Below are 18,724 nucleotides of genomic sequence, written 5' to 3' on the forward strand. Positions count from 1 at the left end.
TTAAGCACCAAGCACATACTTTTTGGTACTTTTCCAGTTGCAGAGCGTAGAAAAGTTATTTGAAACAGATGAAAAATATCTTCTAGGGGAAAATGGGAATTGAATAAACAGCCTTGGCATCTAAAGACTTTCGAAAAGCTCAGTGAGTTTATTCCACTCGAGCATACAAATCTACATAACATACAACATCATTACACAAGCTGAATGCCAACGTCAGTCTGAAGCTGCTGTATTTCTTTCGGGAACTAGCTAAAATTCACAGCAATAGTTTATGGTTTGCTATTAAAAACTCCCAGAATTAATATCTCGATTTGTTTCATTGGTCAGCAAGTCTGTACAAAGCAGGATAAAGTTTCACTGTGTTCACTGCAATGTCACATTTACTTTAAGAGGAGGAGGAAGACTACACACCTGGAAGAATGATACAAATATGTAAGCATACAGCGTTATCACCCCCACCTCATTAACAGCCGATACAATAAAACTAGCAGAGCTATTGTAGAGACCTGAGTAATCACAGGTATATGTGTGCAATACAGTTTGTTAAAGTGTACCAGAGATTAGAAGACGTAATAATAAATAAAAAAAAAAAACACATACCTTGGGCTTCCTCCAGCCCCCTTCAGGCTCATCGGTCCCTCACCGTCCTCCATCATCCGCAATTAGCCCCAGTAATTCTGCCAGTCGGCACAGGTGCAGTCCGCCCGCGTGTGCTCCCATCACCAGAAGCGTTGTGCTCCCGGCAAGGGGAAAGTGATAGGTGGCCGCGCACGAGCAGTTCCCCCCGACTGGCCGAATTACCGGGGCCAATTGCGGACAATGGAGGCGGCAGAGGACGGCGAGGGACGATGAGCCTGAATGGGGCAGGAGAAAGCCCCAGATAGATCTCAGTTTTACTTTTAGCTACATAAAGATGGTTTGATGAAAATCATTTTTACTTTGGGAAAGCTACAGGTACCTTTTAAGCACTGGGTTGGCTTTGTGCACTACAGCCATAGGTGGACAGAAGACATAAATTCCAAGTAGTAACTATCTTATTGTCCACATTAATCTGATCCTTTTGTCTTCAGTTTTGCCTGGAGTACATGTTTAAAAATTATATTAAAGATAAAGAACTACAAAGCAGTGGTAAGTAAATGCATTTTTTTTATTTGTAAAACATGAAATTAATGTAATTCATATTATTCACTCTTTAAAAATGTCATTCTGTACTTAATTTTCAATGGCTCAACTTAAGCCAATAAATTATATAAGTTTGTCTTCATCTTCATAGCACAGAAAACTATTAGACATGGCATATGTTAGGTCTGGAAAGGTTCCTGAAAGGAGGGGGGGGGGGGGGTGTTATGTGTTTTTTGCCCGATCATCCCTTTGATTTTAAAAAGTAACACAGCATAAATAAAACAAAAGAATGTAGGGATTCTACAAGCACTGATGCCCCTACATTGCTGCAGAGGAGGGCAGGACCAATGCATGCAGCTGTTTCAGGTGTGAAGGCACTGGACCAGTTTCCATGTCTACTACACTAATATCCAAAGGAATGAAGCAGAGGTGCTGTATTGTACAACACTCAAGGATCCTTTTTGTTTCTAGAACTGAAAAAAAGAGCACAGGGTTTGGCTAGGAGGAGCACACCTCTATTTAAATGCCACAGTGTTTTCTGCGTGTATTTCAGTGAACCAGCAGCACCCAGAGAACTAAATGAAAGAGAAGAATTTGCACAAGCACTAAGGATCCTGCATTGCATAGCAATGTTTTGCACTTTACAAGGAAACAAGGCAGCACCATGAAGAATAAGGTGCTGAAATAACACTGCCTTAATGTGCATCCAACCCAATTTATAAATCACATTCCTAGCATGGTTTGTCTTTTTTTCTTGTGTTCATTTAACTGTATAAACATATGGCAACTGCTCTAAACTCTAAATATTCCCTGTTGTGTGCACTCTCGCATTACCACCCTAGAGGCTGGAGTAGGGAATTACTAGAGATTTCACTTTTCTGGAAGAGGACCACTGAGTACACGTTGACTTTTGATGTTTCTACATGTCGTCTTCTTCCCTGCTGTCATCTTCATCCAGATCATCTTCATCGGCCCCATCTCCTGACTCCAAGTCATCTTCATCTTCCACCTGATGGAAAGGCATGAACAGATTAGCCTTGTCCTAATTTTTTTTTAAATAAGCCAGTTTGTTGTACATAACAGTTCACTAATGCTACCATTTTACAGGAGAAACCATTGTAAAGCTAGCTTTCTCTTTCTGTTTTAAAACAGCTTAGTAAATTATTCTAAGAATTTTTTTTTGTCACTTCGGACAATATTCAAAGGATTTAGAGCCCATCTTTTGTGTCCAACAACTTGTCAGGTTTGCAACTATTTCAATGATGTCCACTTAGGGCTTGTTCACACCTAGAGCGTTTGAGGGTTTTTAATCGCCCATAAGCGCTTGTGCAATGATTCCCTATGAGAGTGTTCACATATGAGCAGTTCTATTCTGATCCATTCCTCAAAGCGCCGCCTGTACCATTTTTCTGGGCGATTTGCCTATAATGGAAGGTTTAGGGAAATTGCAAAGCGCTTTGAAAAAGCACTTTGTATAGCGATTTCCCCAGCGCATTCTTCAAACTGTAATATTACATACTTAACGCAGGAAGAAATGAAGGCAAGACTAAATAAATTAAAAATAGACAAGGCACCTGGCCCGGATGGCATGCATCCTCGGGTCCTAAGGGAATTAAGTTCAGTTATAGATAAACCCCTTTATCTTATCTTTTGTGACTCAACTGGCAGAGTCCCAGTAGATTGGCGATTTCCCATTATTTAAGAAGGGCAAAAAAATCAGATCCAGGAAATTAGACCTGTAAGCTTAACATCAGTTGTATGCAAACTATTTGAGGGGTTACTAAGAGATACTATAGATGACTTCATAGTAGAAAATCATATAGATATTGCAGTTTAAGAGCAGGTGCAGAGGCGAGCAACAAAATTGATACGTGGGATGGAAGGTCTCACTTACCAAGAAAAGTTAGATAAACTGGGTTTATTTAGTCTAGATAAAAGACGCCTTAGAGGGGATGTTATTAACATGTATAAATACATCAGAGGGCAATACAAAAGCTTGGCGGATGAGCTTTTTGTCCCTAGGCTTTCTCAAAGGACTAAAGGAGATGATCTGCGCATGGAGGAAAAACGTTTTAGCCATTTATTTAGGAAAGGGTTCTTTACAGTAAGCGTGATTAAGATGTGGAATGCATTGCCACAGGAAGTAGTTAGGCAAATTCTATACCGGCATTTAAAGGGGGCTTACATCCATGGCTACAATTACTAGGTAATGCCCAATGACGTTGATCCAGGGATTTTAACTGATTGCCATCTGGAGTCGGGAAGATATTTGTTCCCTTTTGGGGCTAATTGGGCCATGCCTTGTAAGGGTTTTTCGCCTTCCTCTGGATCAACAGGAATATGTGAGGGAGACGGCTGGTGTCTTACTTTGTTCTCTAGTTGAACTCGATGGACGTATGTCTTTTTTCAACCCAAATAACTATGCAACTATTCATGAATAAATACAATGTATTTATTAATGAATAGTTACATAGATGTATTTATTCATAACCAGGTGAAAGAGTTCACTTCCTGATTGACGTCAGGAAGTGAAAAAAAAAACTGCTCTGCAAAAGCACTTAGAAAAGCGCTTATAAAGTGTAGAGAAAGGAGATTTAACCACTTCAGCCTTCAGTCGTTTTCACTTTATGCATCCGAGCAATGTTCACCTCCCATTTATTAGCCTATAACTTTATCACTACTTATCACAATGAACTGATCTATGTCTCGTTTTTTCCGCCACCAATTAGGCTTTCTTTGGGGGGTACATTTTGCTAAGAGCCACTTTACTGTAAATGCATTTTAACAGGAAGAATAAGAAAAAACGGAAAAAATGCATTATTTCTCAGTTTTCGGCCATTATAGTTTTAAAATAATACATGCCTCCACAATTAAAACTCACGTATTGTATGTGCCCATTTCTCCCGGTTATTACACCGTTTAAATTATGTCCCTATCACAATGTATGGCGACAATATTTTACTTGGAAATAAAAGTGCATTTTTTCCGTTTTGCATCCATCACTATTTACAAGCTTATAATTAAAAAAAAAAAAAATAGAAATATTTCATGTTTACATAGATATTTAAAAAGTTTAGACCATTAGGTAAATATTTATGTGTTTTTTGTTTTTTTAATTGTAATTTTTTTTTTTTTTATTATTAAACATTTGATGTGGCTATTTTTGGGAGGGTGGGATGCAAATCAATTTTTTTTTGTACATATTGGTCTATTTTTTAATTTTTTTTTGCATTTTCATGCAGTTAGCTTTTTGGCCACAAGATGGCAACCATGAGTTTGTTTACAATGACGTCACTCTAAGCTTAACACGGACGCTTAGAGTGACGTCGGGGGAAATAGGAACAGAAAAACCTCAGCTTCCATGCGAAGCTGATGGTTTTTCTCGGGGGGAGAGCAATCAGTGATCGGGCACCATAGCCCGATTCACTGATTGCCTGGGTAGGGAACCGCGGGCCGGGAGTGCGCGTGCACGCGCGCGATCGGCCGCGGGGGCGCGCGGCAGCGCACATGGCCTCCTGGGCGTAGCTAGTACGTCCAGGAGGCCAAAGTAGTAAAAAAAAAAAAAAAACCCTAAAAATTGCTCAGCGCTTGAAATAGATTTATATTGTATATTTATATTGTGAACATAGCCATACAAAACAGATGCCAAGTGACAGAACGGATCCTCATGACAAAGCCCTCCATGACAGAGCTTAGCAACAGAACAGACCCTATGACAGAACCACCATCATTAAAAAAAAAAAAAGTAAGATCTGTACATATAAAATTTACATTTCTTCCAGTGTAAAATGCACTATAAATTACTTTTTCCTATGTTGCTGTCACTTACAGTATGTAGTAAAAAGCAGAAAGAATCTCCTGTGAGGAGATGGATTAGTCTAAAACCTGTCAGATTTTCACTACCAACTGTAAGTGACAGCTACATAGAAAAAAGTAGTTTATAATGCAGTTTACTCTGGGAAAAAGTTAATTTATATGTATGTATTTTAGATTTTACAATTTAGCGATAGTGGTCCTTTAATGAATTGAAAAAAAGATATGATAATTGTTTTAAGGAGGAGATTATGTGGAGAAATAATCATAAAGATGTGTCTAAAATAAAAATGAATTAAAGGTTTCCTTAATTGATTGGTTACTTTCTGTATATGCCAAAAACACTCACCTACGGAAAATGATAAAGAAATACTTATATACAAAGCATGTAATAAAAAACACATCTGGCATCATGGAAATCTACACAGCGCCCCCGAATAGGTCAGCACTTTATAAATCAATAATAATAATAATGTGACAAGAGCTATATCTGGGGAAAGTTCACCATAAATAGTGTAAAAAACTGCACATCTTTACTATTGTCTAGCTTTTTCCCACATAAACCTATCCATTTTTTAAATATTCTATCAAAAAAAGGTTACATGTGACCCCCCAAAAGTGTATTCTCCATGCCTATACACAGGACAAGTTAAAGTAAACTAAACAATGCAAAAGGTCAGAGCCTGCTAGTGCTACAAAAGTTAACACAGCTGCCGTTATGCAGCGCCTGAAAGTGTTTGTCATCACACATAACTCATTATTTACAGCATTCTTCGGTTTACACTCTAGTGATCCTTTCTCGTCTTATAAGCAGGGAGGTGCTGCCCTTTGTGCACTAATGCTAACAGTTTTAAAGGATTTATCTTCCAAAAAGCAAACAAGCAAAGTAGGACAAACCTGCTGTCCAAGTTCTTTGAGCTTATTTTTCAGTGCTAGAATCTTTTGGTCTTGATCAGCCAAGAGGATCAGAAGATCATCCTGCTCTTTCTTAGATTCAGACACCTCCTGCGTGAGCTTCAGTTTCTCATCTTGTAAAATGGCCGCCGTGCTGCGAGCAGAATCCAGCTCCCGTTTTAATGAGGCTCGCTCTTCAGATACGGCTTTTAGTTCTTCCTATATCACAAGACAGCAAAAAGGTTGTGGAACGTCACTTTAAGAGCAATACATCACAGTTGTCAATCAAATATAATTGTTTTATCACGACTGATACCAAGAAGACTGAATTGTACATACTTAAATCAACTATCCATTTAGGTTATTTTGCAATTATTATTGCATTATAATCTGTGTAGTCAGTGTTAAATAATTCATTGTAAAATGTTTAAAAGAATATAAAGTTGGCCATACACTGGTGAGCATTGGTGGCTAAAAGGTCGATCCATCTCAGATCATAATCTGATCAGAGAAAGATCTAGCTAATCAAATCGACTTTGCTTGGCCACACTAGTGTTTCTTCCACCTTGCTCAAGCCTCCACCAGCTTGAAGACCTGCTACCCAATCGATTTGAGCCTCCTGGCCATGCAAAGTCCACCAAAGGTTTGTCTTACCCTACAAGACAACTGTGGCTGGCAACAGACCCCATGACTGTGGACACGTGAACGGCGGAAGTCAGATCTACAGTGGGGGAATTGGCGACATCATTCAGAATTGGTGAGGAATAGCTGTACACCACAAATATCTGCTTTAGGCTAAATGGGTGACCCTATAAAGAGTGTCCTTGCTTGGCCATCCATGTATGGCGTTTGTCAGAGGTCCAGAATGTGTGTTGTCTAAGGGTGAGCATGCGGATGCTGCAATGCAGGGAGCTGACCTGCAGTTCGACTGATTCATGTTTTTAGGGGTTGAAGGGAATTGCAGTACATAAGGGGTTTTTCAACAACTCTTAATTAGGATCACCTAATACAGGGTGTAATATTTTTATATGTCAGCTGGACACCAATTTATTGTTTTGGGAGCATTGTTGCACTTTTCGATGCAGTGCTGGGCTGTTGATCTGCCGCCGCTCCCAACCTACTCCCTAACTATTGATATCCTCTGTCTGGTTTGATCAATCAATTCAGGAGAAAATTTGATCTCATGATCAAAAATCGGGCAGGCATAATGGGGGCACCAATTTCTAGAGGGTTAGATTGAATTGACCGGATATTGAAAGAAAAAAAACTCCAATAAATGTATGTAAACTGATGGGATAAACAATTGTAACTACAGTACTAACCTTAAATATAACTCTCCTAGAATCCTAGCGTTTCATTCTGATTGTAAAGTTTAAAAATCCAACTATAAAATCTTGCTCTCATAAAAACAAATCTTGAAAAACTGAACTTTTCATCAGTTCCCTGCACTCACAAGTGTTTTTCTCAGCCACATAGGAATTTACGACCTCTGATTAATCAGTTTGGAATCATGCTAATCCTTTTGCAGTCCATATGCAAAGAACCTGTAAAATTAAGTCCTGGATTTTAAACCCTTAAAGGGAACCAAGCAGCTTTTTTTCCCTACAGTTTGTCCTGGTTTCTAATAGCTATAGGGGCCGCCCCCCCCCCCTTATTTCTCCAGGGGAAGGTATAAATGTAATCAATTGTGACGCTCTAGACTCTTTGAAGTATAGTGTGAAGCAGTGTCAACCCCCCTTGATAAGCGCTTTTGTTTGCTCATTGCTTCTTTCTGCAATTGGCAGGCCGAGGAAGTAGAGCAAGAAAAAGCACTGACAAACCTCTAAAGGCTCGTACACACACATTTTTCCAAACATCCGGTTGTTTGGACGTTTGCCCGTCCGGTCATTTGGACGTCAAATCGGACGTGTGTACGATTGGTCATTCAGCTGATAAGACTGGTTTTGACGGATCTGCTTGGTGGATCGATCAAATCCAGTCTTTTCAGCTGAATGACCGATCGTACACGCGCCCAATTTGATGTCCAAACGTCCGGACGCTTTCACACATCCAAACGAGCGGTCGTTTGGAATAATCTGACGTGTGTATGTACTTTTAATGTAAAAAGAGGGAGAAGAATAGACTTTTTTTTAGTATTGATTCATATGGTTAGTATGCATTTTTAATGTGCTATGAGATGCCCTAGATGCTAAAAATGGTGCTCGGTTCACTTTAAAGTGAGGAAAAGATAATAAAAAGGAACACTGCTTAGTTTTATGTAGGCTTGGAGCTGTACATACACATTTATCTCATGCTAGAAGACACTTTAGGTACACTAAGTCTCATACGTCTCCTGTGAATGTCACCACATTTCCCATTCCCTGACCCTTCTGAAAAAACTTGTGATCAGACTACATGCACAATGACTTATTCTCAAACCAGTTCCTTATATGAAAAGGATTGAGAGCTTCTAACTTTAGATAATGATCCAAGTGCTTAAATGAATACTGTAGGGGGGGGGGAGGGGGAGGCCGGGGGAAAATGAGTTGATCTTACCCGGGGCTTCTAATGGTCCCCCGCAGACATCCTGTGCCCGCGCAGCCACTCACCGATGCTCCGGCCCCGCCTCCGGTTGACTTCTGGAATTTCAGACTTTAAAGTCTGAAAACTACTGCGCCTGCGTTGCCGTGTCCTCGCTCCCGCTGATGTCACCAGAAGCGTACTACGCAGGTACAGACCATACTGGGCCTGCGCAGTACGCTCCTGGTGACATCTGCGGGAACGAGGACACGGCAACGCAGGCGCAGTGGTTTTCAGACTTTAAAGTCTGAAATTCCTGAAGTGAACCGGAGGCGGGGCCGGAGCATCGGTGAGTGGCTGCGCAGGCACAGGATGTATGCAGGGGGACCATTAGGAGCCCCGGGTAAGTTCAACTCATTTTCCCCCGACCCCCCCTACAGTATCCCTTTAACCACTTGAGGACAACAGGCTTACACCCCCCTAGTGACCAGGCTATTTTTTATAATTCAGTGCTCTGCAGCTTTAAAAGCTTGCTGCAGAGCCATACAACTGTGCACACAGATGAATTCCCTACCCCCCTCCCCCCCCCCCTATAGCCGTGATCGCAGGCTAGCAGGCTGTTTACGGAGCAGAACTCCGTAACGAAACTGACGGGCGCGCATCAGTGCACACAATCCCCTGCGATCTCCGCCCCCCAGAACCTGAAGCGAAGCTCCTGGGGGAGCCACCTTACGGCCGCCGATCGGCGTTAGGCGGTCGTAAGGTGGTCAAGACTGTGTGGCGATCAAAGGACTTATGATAAATACAGAAGGTCTAGTATTTCATGGGGCAGCACGGTGGCGTAGTGGTTAGTGCTCTCGCCTTGTAGCGCTGGGTCCCCGGTTCGTATCTCAGCCAAGTCAACATCCGCAAAGAATTTGTATGTTCTCCCCGTGCCTGTGTGGGTTTCCTCTGGGCACTCCGGTTTCCTCCCACCCCCCCCCCCCCCCCCCCAAAAACATAAAGATAAGTTAATTGGCTTCCCCATAAAATTGGCCCTAGACTACGATACATGCATTACACGACACATACGTAGACATAGGACTATGGTAGGGACTAGATTGTGAGCCCCTCTGAGGGACAGTTAGTGACAAGACAATATACTATGTACAGAGCTGTGTAATATGTCAGCGATATATAAATACTAAAAATAAATAAATAACTTTGTGAATCAGGAACCAATAACAACCATGTGGCCACTGAAGAGTACAAGCATGGCAGAAATTAATCAGCGAAGACGGTGCTGATTTTTATATTGTAAGAGGTTCACACGGATTCAGATAATGACATTATTGAGACCAACCTTTACAGAATTAAGCTCCTGCAGTAATCTTGCCATTTTCTCTTCAAGTTCATTATTTTTAGACCCCGATGCATCATCACCTGGAGCCGTAACCTTTGAAGGAAGACAAAAAATCTGGTTTGCAAGCCTTGAAAACAACTATAATTAGAAATATAAAGCATTACAAAAACATTTCCAATGTTGGATCCCCATCTATACATCTGCTTGGAAAGGTTTATCATAAGGAAAGGGGGATTTACTGTTTCAGACCAAAGTCTCTGAGCAGATAATAAAGAGGATCCTCAGTGTAAATTGCACATTCAATCAATCCTCTTCTAATATAAAAGTTATAATAACCTGCTGGGTCTTTTCCTTCCGAATCTCTTCTGGAGCCCTGTGTCTAACGCCTTCTGGCGTGATACCTCACCCTTTGTAGAAAAGGGCCTAGGCTTTATGTATCGCATATCTTAGATAGAACAAGCACTGAGGGCCTTTTCTGCAAGGGGGTGGGGCAATGCTCCGGAAGTTGGCAGACATGGGGCTCCGAGAGAGATCCATAAGAAAAAGACCCAGCAGGTTGTTAGAACTTTATATTAGAAAAGGATTGATTGAATGATTACATACAACTTCCTAATATGTATCTACCAGAAGAGAAATTCTAAGAAACAAACATCCTTAAAGGATACCCGAAGTGACATGTGACATGATGAGATAGATGTGTATTGTACAATGCGCCTAGCACAAAAATAACTATGCTGTATTCCTTTTTTTCTCTCCGTCTGAAAGCGTTAGATATCAGGTATGTAAGTCGCTGACTCAGACAGGAAGTGACTACAGTGTGACCCCTTAACTGATAAGAAATTTCTTTTTATCTCTTTCTTGCACTCAGAAGCCATTTTCTGCTAGGAACGTGTTTTATAGTTGGAATTTTTGATCAGTAGGGGGTCACACTTACATACCTGATATTTAACTCTTTCAGGCAGAGAAAAAAAAAGGAACACAGCATAGTTATTTGTGTGCTAGGCACTGTACATACACGTCTGTCATGTCACATGTCACTTCGGGTATCCTTTAAAATATAAATTTTTGAGGATACGGTTAAACTGACAGTGTCAAAGAAGCTGATAACGTTTATCAACTTGTGCCTTTTCTAAGGGGTTTATTGCATTCTCGTCTCTTCATGGATGTATTAAAAATACAACTTTATGGGCAATGTTTAAAAGTGACATCCTATATATGTGGTGAAATGGTTACTGTGCCACTGAAAAAGCCAAACAAACTTATGGTAAACGTTTCTTTGTATGGTTCTTACACCGAGCAGTTACATCAATACACTTTTACAAAACTAACTGGGACATAGCGGAGCTAAATTCTTGGAAGCCTATTATACTAGCAGGTATGCAAGGCTATAACAAACGTAGGTTTTCCTGAGCACAATACCTGTAATGAGAGAATTGGATAGGCTACCATTACTGACCTTGTCCTAAAAAAACAGTACTTTAATGGGATTGTACTAGAACAAGCATGACATCAGTAAAGTCAAATCACCAGACTGGCATACTTGCTCCATGTAAGAAATCTAGACAGTATCAGTAGGACAGCCTAGCGTTGCAGGTTTATACTAGGCATGATCAATGAGGTGCAATTTTCATGTAAATTCTATACAGCTTGAAAATGGACCAACCAGAATAACTTCTTGTCAATCTTCATTCGTCCAAGTTTAATTAACATTTACAAGAAATATGAATGCAAGGAGAAATTATTTGCATCTCATTGATCATCCCTAGTTTACATTAGCAAAATAGCAATCTCTGAAAAACAGGACAACATAGGCCTGCCAGGTATGTAGTTAGAAGACATGCACAAAATACAAAAGGGGATGCATATCATGTTACTTTATTTTAATGCAAATGCTTTAAAAGCAGTGGATCTGATCCATGTACTGAGGTGAGAAAATGTGCTTTCATAAAAGGAGCCTGATGCACGACTGGTCAGTAAATTTGCCATGCCAATATTATCAGTAATAACTATAGCAGAGTACTGTGTGCTGCACAATTAGCATGGCTAGCAGTACATGAGCGACGTGAGCACTGCTATGGTAACATTGTTTCTTGCTTAATGCACACTACGGGCCCGTTCACACTGCACGCGTTTCCAGCCGCGTTTTGGAAACGCGTGCAGGTGGCCAAAACGCACGACATCAGACATTGCATAGAGTGCAATGTCTGATGTTCACACTGCATGCGTTCCGGACCCGTGCGGTCCGGGAACGCATGCTGCACGCAGATTTTGCAAAAACGCGTGGCTGTCCCATTCACTTTTCAGTGATGGGATCAGCCACGCAACGCACACAAACGCGGATGGCCATGCGTTCGTACGCGTTGCGTTCCGCATGCATGGCCATCCGCATTTCTGATCTGAACGGGCCCTACCAGTGTAGATTCACAGAAAGCAAAAAGTCCACCACTGTACCTTATCTGCATCAGATGTTTCATTGTGGCAGATTACCAGTCAAGTTGCATATATCCACATGCTCATGAGTAGTGGTGTGCAGGGGACCCTGGTGCCTGACGACTGTCTATAGAGGCTTGCAGGTAACGCAGGTTGGGCTAAATGCAATACTCTGCTGGCGTTAGTACCGTTAACATTGCTGTGCACTGCCTGCATACAGCTTATTTACCAGTGGTTTGTGTATCAGGCCCAAAGTTTGAAATATTGCGTGAAAACAACTTACATTTGCTTCTATTTTTTGAAGGAGTTCCATTCTCTCCGTTTGTAGTTTGTTTATCTCTGATGACTGAACATATAGCTGAGACCTCAGTGTTTCCATCTCCTACAATCACATAAGGAAACACATACATGTTATCTGCTTGTTTAAAAAAAAAAAAAAAAAAATCACCAACATGGCAAACATTTTATCATAATCTATATTGAACCGGATTTCATGGTCAGCTGACAGCTTAATATGAAATGAAGCTGCTTTTCTCTCATATTTCTTCTACAGGATATCTCAGTCTACAGCAAAACAGCTGCTGGCAGAAGTAGTGCAGCATGTGAACTACCTAATGTTACATATTACTACACCATAAGACAACTCAATCCTTCAAGTCTAAAACAATGTCAACATTACAGTCATTGCATTATTACCAATACAATAACCATTTCTTGTATACAAGGAAGCAACTAAGCAGCCCAGTTCCAGATCCGTCACATTTAACATGCTGGATGACAGCACAGCATTAGAACTCACATTGCACTTCCAGAGATGGGAATGTTTACTTTAGCTGGTTCATGCCTACTTGGCTATCACAGTAAGAGAAGAGTAGCCGAGGACTTGCAAAAATACAACTGTGTTCATTTCATTGTCACACCGGGGCAATGGAGAGAACAGTTCTGTTTTTGTTTTGTTTTTTACAGTAAAAGCTACATTTTTCATGAGAGCTGGAATATGCACAATGACCATTCTAAAAAAAAAGCACTGTCGGAAAGGATTCTGCAATGTTGCTGTTAGGCAGTAATAATGCACTGACAGGTCTGGAGAAGGTGTATATAATTAAGAAGAAATACCTTCTGTAGTTCTGTAGACTGATCAGACACCCCTGCTGCTTGCTCTGTCTGGGCAACAGCTTGACTGCTCTAAAAGAAAAAGAAACATACAAATATATAAAGGGATCATAGAATACACATTCGTATGAACACCAAGCTGAGATCTCAAATTACTTAAAAGTACTGCTTTCTTTTTTTTCTTGTAGTAAAGATGATGACGTGCACGCTCATTGCCATTCAAACAGCATGAATGAATTACATGGCAAATATTAATCATTTCTTGATCTCTCTTCTATTTTCTAACTTTTCACTTTGCGACTATTATTTTTTTCACTTGCGACAATTTATTTTCTTCTCCCATTAATATTTTTCAGTAAAGTTTCTCTTTAATAAGTACCTGAACTGAAGAAAAATCTAAATCCAACAGCTGTTCCTTTAAGTTTTACTTACGGTACATTCCTGTACTCCTGCCTTCTTCCAACATTTCCACTGATTGCTGCCTCTTATTCGAATGCAGAGCAGTCAAATCCATTCACCTGGAAGTAGCCTGGTCTTCAGACCCGCTTCCATAGTACAGCTGTAATTGAGCACACTTTTTTGAGAATGCACAAGTTTGTGAACTGCGCATGCCTAGTGATAAGCATTGCTCTTGCAAGTGTTCTTTGCTTTGAGCATAACCAGTTCCTTTCACTGGGCATGCTCGGTTCACAAACTCATGCTCAGTAAGGATGTGCTTGTTCATAGTTGGCACTGTGATACAGGAGTGCATCTGAAGATGTGGCCACTTTCAGATAAATTGAAATGGAAGAAAGAGGAATAATAAGGAATGGGAGCGACCATGAAGGAAACCAGGAGTGGTGAATGGTAAGTAAAACTACAAAGGACAGCATCATATTTACTATAGCATCATTTGCTTTTTGCTTCAGGTTTGCACCTTTTATCTTAGAGCTCCTCTGCATGAAAACAAGGGCTGCAGGCCAACTTCTTGTGACAGGTCTTCCATACAAAGCAACTAATCCATGGATTTGCAGCAGCCTCCTCCTATCCCATGTGAGGTCTCTCCCACATGTAACATCTTTCTACAGCAGCCCCGACAATGATCTTAGGTAGCCACTATCCTCAGCTATGTCTCCTCTACTATATACGGAAACCCCATCTTCTATGTCCAGCAGCCATCCCAGGCTAGTGTCTTTGAGGTCACTGCAGAAATGAATTATTGTCTAATATCTTACCAAAGTCTGTATAAGGTTATTCTTCTCCGAGAGCTCCCCTCTCAATATTTCCTGTTGTTTCTTAAGTTCTTCTATTTCCTCCTGTAACCGGCTGACCTCTTCCGGCTGGAAGCCATTCACTTGTGCAGTGTTATTATGGGCATTGTGATGCTGACTATCTTTTCCTGTACATTAACAAAAAACAACACCACATTTCAAGCTTACTGTTTAATTTGATTATCGTATATACTCGCTTACAAGACACATTTTTCAGCACAAAATATGTGCTAAAAAGTCCCCCCTTCGGCTTGTATGCGGGTCAGCTGGCTGTGCTCCCCGTTCCCCTATGTCCTCGCATCATGATGCGTGTGGTAGTGAGCTGACAGACCTTTCCGAAAGCGTGCGGGATTACAGAGAAGGGACGCAGCCTCTTCTTGCCTTTGAAGATCGGAGGATTGCACTCTCTCTACTCCCCCCTCCCTCCCCCCTGTGATGTAGCCGGGAAACTACTCTCTGCAAGGCTGAGCTGCTAGGAGTCAGACTCGGGACATGTGCTTTGTGTGACAGGCAGACGCACACTGAGATTATGCTCAACGCTGAATACGGCCATGGCTGCAACTCACTATCAGTGCATCTGACATGGTAGTGTCAGGGGAAGTAGAGAGAGTGAAATCTACAGTACTTCAAAGGCATTTATGGCAAGCAGGGGCTGCGTGAACATTTCCCAGCAGGAAGGGGGAGTTGGGTGAAACACTATGACGATCTTCTAGAGACTACATCTCCCTGCATGCTTTGCTGTCCTTACACATGCTCAGTACAATACAAGATGACAGCAGTCAGGAAAGCAGCATGTGAAATGCAAATGAGATGATGTGGGCAGTGTGTCTGTAGCCTAAGCAGCTATATTTCCTGCCTCCAGCTTTGCAGTTCCTGGGGAAGTACTCAGTGCCCTGGTGAGTCCAGCTTCACTTAACCTTACCTTGGCGTCTATTCCCTTATAGCAGAATTCACTGTAGACAGTCAGCAACAGTAATCTGACAGTCCAAATTCCAGGGTGTGGAAGATCTGTATTTGGCAATGTCCCTAGTTTTTAGTAGGATTTGTATCAAGAAGAGGCTGGCCACTGGGAGCTAAGCAGATGTGAGGGGCGCTGACAATTAGCAGAAATGTGGGCGCACATCTGGCTATGGGAAGTGGGGCTGTCTCACACTGGGGGCCCACCTGGCTATACAGTAGAGGGGGCGATACTGGGGAGGGGGCTTATATGGGGGTCAACCACTTTTTCCTGTTTTCTGAAGGAAAAGTGGGTACCTCGGCTTATATGCGGGCCGGCTTTTATGCGAGTATATACGGTACATTGTTAACACAGTCAAATAAACATATGTCAAGATAAAAGTCAAAATAAGACACAGGAGCAGATGGGGGGGGGGGGGGGGAACTCTTGGAGCCCTAGAAGTCAGATGATCCAAAGTTATATGGTCTTCCTGGTGGGAACTCTCTTGGGAGCCCCTGGAGCACACCTATCTCCAGGTATTTAAAAGGTGGGGGAGGGGGGGGGGCGTTTGCGCTGTTATGGACTCCTTCATAGCCCAGTTACAGGAAAACTTTCATTAAACATGTTTGGGGAAAAAAATAAGACACTAAAAAAAGAGACTCTGAAGAAACAAAAACAAAAAAAACACTTAATGATGAAACATGGAATACACATGTTGTTCAGCTTCTCAATAAAGCTCAATTTTATTCTATATACATTCTCCTTCAGAAGAATTAATGAAGAAGCTGGTTATCAATTCAACTGGGTGACCGATTACCCCACTTGGGACTGCCCGTAGTAAAAACGATGGTGCACTTGTGGCTGCTTAAGCCTGATGCAGCATAGTTTTAACTAAAATGGCTGCCGTCAGGGGACATAATTGCGCGTACCCTGTAAGGGACAAAACTCTGCTCCATACCATGGCCATGACTATGTTCAAATCACAGTGATTACAAAGAAATGAAAAAGGCTCTGATCGTTAAGAGGCCAGAGCCGCTGAGTCCCAAAGTAGTTAAGCCTTTGAGTGGTTAGTTGTGATAATAAAGGCCTGATCACATTTCACTTCCTGGTATCCTGGTACAGGGGAGCAGAAGTTAGTCATGATCATATAAACAGGACTGGCCATTCAAAGGCTTGAAAAACAGGCACCTCAAATCAATCCTATACACCTTATGAATTCTCTTCAATGAGAATTTCTGCAGGATGAATCGATCATGTCTATTCATCAACTGGTTGAAGAAAATGCAATATAGAAGTTAAGAAACGGCCATACCTAGTTGCACCTTTAGAAGATTGTACTGATCCTTGTGTTGCTGAATTTGGGCCAGTTGCTGTGAGACTGTGGTTTGGAGCTGCTCGTTTTTAGCTTGTAAAGAGGAAACTGTTTGCTTCAGGTCTTCCAGTTGTGTGTCCTGCAAATGATTTCAGTAATAAATAAAATAATCACTTTCTACAAACCATACAAGGTAAAGTGACAATGCTTAAGTATGACCTACGAGCTTTGTGAAGAGAGATATTTAAGGTATTGTTTGGAAACTATTGCCCTACTGATTTTTTTTCTGGAATTCACTCTCTTCAACTTTTTCTAATGGGAATGAACCTGAACATACTAAACCCTACAGATCTAGGAGTACTGGCAGCATAAAGTCACCCTCTGCTAGTGGAAGTACTTAGGATGATCCATTTGGCCAGGTCTATCTCTACAGTCATGCCAGATAACAAAACTAGGTCTAAAGCCCCGTCTACACGGGGAGATGTGGAGGCGATCCGGCGGCTCAATTAGCCACCGGATCGCCTCTTCCGCATCCCCGCGCGTACCCGCTCGCCGGATTCGATTCCCCGCTCATCTTCCACTCGATTTCCTGCCATTGTCCCCTCGCGGGGAACGAGCAGGGAATCGGCTATAGCAAGATCCGACTTGCGGCTCGACTGATAAGCCACATCGCCCGTGTAGGATGAGGCTTAAAGCCCAGTCTACACGGGGAGATGTGGAGGCGATCCGGTGGCTCGATTAGCCGCCGGATCGCCTCTTCCGCATTTCTGCGCGTACCCGCTCGCCGCGCGTGCGCCAGATTCTATTCCCCGCTCGTCCCCGGCGGAACCGCTGATCTTCCTCTCGATTCCCTGCCATTGTCCCCTTGCGGGGAACGAGCAGGGAATCGGCGGTAGCAAGATCCGACCTGTCGGATCTTATCAATCGAGCCGCATCAGCGGCTCGATTGATAAGCCACATCGCCGGCTCATCTACCCGTGTAGATGAGGCTTAAGACTATAAGAAGGACATATGAAGGATGGCCAGGAATACACAGAGTGCAAGAATAAGGCTGTCTTGAGACCGCTTCCCACACTCCTGCAGAAAGCCCTTCAGAACACAAAAGATAGGGACTCTTTTTCTGTGGTGGAGTGTAGGGTTCCTAGCTTCAACCAACTTGGAGATGTGGAGAAACAAAATGGCACTTAACCATTTACCACACACACCTGAAACAACTATGCAGCTAATCCAGTCAGAATCATCTGATCTGCATGCTTGTTCAAGGTCTATGGCTAATTGTATTAAAAGCAGATGATCAACAGGACAGCCTGACAGCCGATATTGTTTTAAAGGAAATAAATAAGGAAGCATCCATATCCCTCTAAGTTCAGTTGTCCATTAATTTTATTAAAACTTGATTTATTAAAGCAATGTTTAAGGAGGGTTATTCTTTTATAAGTCAGCTTCTAGCGATACTTCACAACACTCCTCCCTGTAAATCATTAGTTCAGGGCTAAATAGCAAGATCCTTTCAATAGCATATTTTGCAATTTACTTTTCTATGTTCCCTTTACCTGATCCCGGATGACAGTTTTGTAGTGTGATACAATATTATCATGCTGTTCCAAATTCTTTTTCACTTCCTCCTCTTTCTTGTCTTCTTCACTAGATTTGTAAATGGCTTTTATAATAATAGCTGCAGGAAAAATACAACATAATCAGTTAAGATGTTCCCATTCCCCTGCTTATAACCAGAAAAATCACTAAAGATTTATACAGTAATTGACTGATTAGAGACTGTATACATGTAAATGGAACATATGAAAGATGAGACCTGTAAATCCCTGCAATTTATATATTGTAGTTTGTCCTGGATGGATTTTTTCACTACCTAAAGACAATGTATACTTCATAGTAATAACCACTTCAGTTCCTACATTAAAGGTGGCCATACACTGGTTGATGTGCCATTAGATCGACCAGCTGACAGATCCCTATCTGATCGAATCTGAAAAGAGAGGGATCGTATAGCT

At 41.7% G+C, this 18,724-nt stretch overlaps 1 protein-coding gene across 6 annotated transcripts in view; it reads right to left on the bottom strand.

Annotated features, from left to right (window-relative positions):
* Nucleotides 1-1,126: 1,126 nt before the first annotated feature.
* The window catches only part of USO1 (USO1 vesicle transport factor), a 95,303-nt gene continuing 77,705 nt past the window's right edge, over nt 1,127-18,724 (bottom strand). For all 6 annotated transcript variants that reach the window (XM_068232858.1, XM_068232850.1, XM_068232842.1 and 3 more), the window contains 8 exons: nt 18,266-18,387; nt 16,713-16,851; nt 14,428-14,591; nt 13,217-13,285; nt 12,384-12,482; nt 9,671-9,763; nt 5,833-6,048; nt 1,127-2,131 (listed from right to left, as the gene is read on the bottom strand). In XM_068232858.1, the coding sequence (XP_068088959.1) occupies nt 2,042-2,131; nt 5,833-6,048; nt 9,671-9,763; nt 12,384-12,482; nt 13,217-13,285; nt 14,428-14,591; nt 16,713-16,851; nt 18,266-18,387 (992 nt within the window). In that variant the 3' untranslated portion in view covers nt 1,127-2,041. The remainder of the gene's footprint in view (nt 2,132-5,832; nt 6,049-9,670; nt 9,764-12,383; nt 12,483-13,216; nt 13,286-14,427; nt 14,592-16,712; nt 16,852-18,265; nt 18,388-18,724) is intronic.

Source organism: Hyperolius riggenbachi, chromosome 1 (assembly GCF_040937935.1).
Source record: "Hyperolius riggenbachi isolate aHypRig1 chromosome 1, aHypRig1.pri, whole genome shotgun sequence".
Lineage (NCBI taxonomy): Eukaryota > Metazoa > Chordata > Amphibia > Anura > Hyperoliidae > Hyperolius > Hyperolius riggenbachi.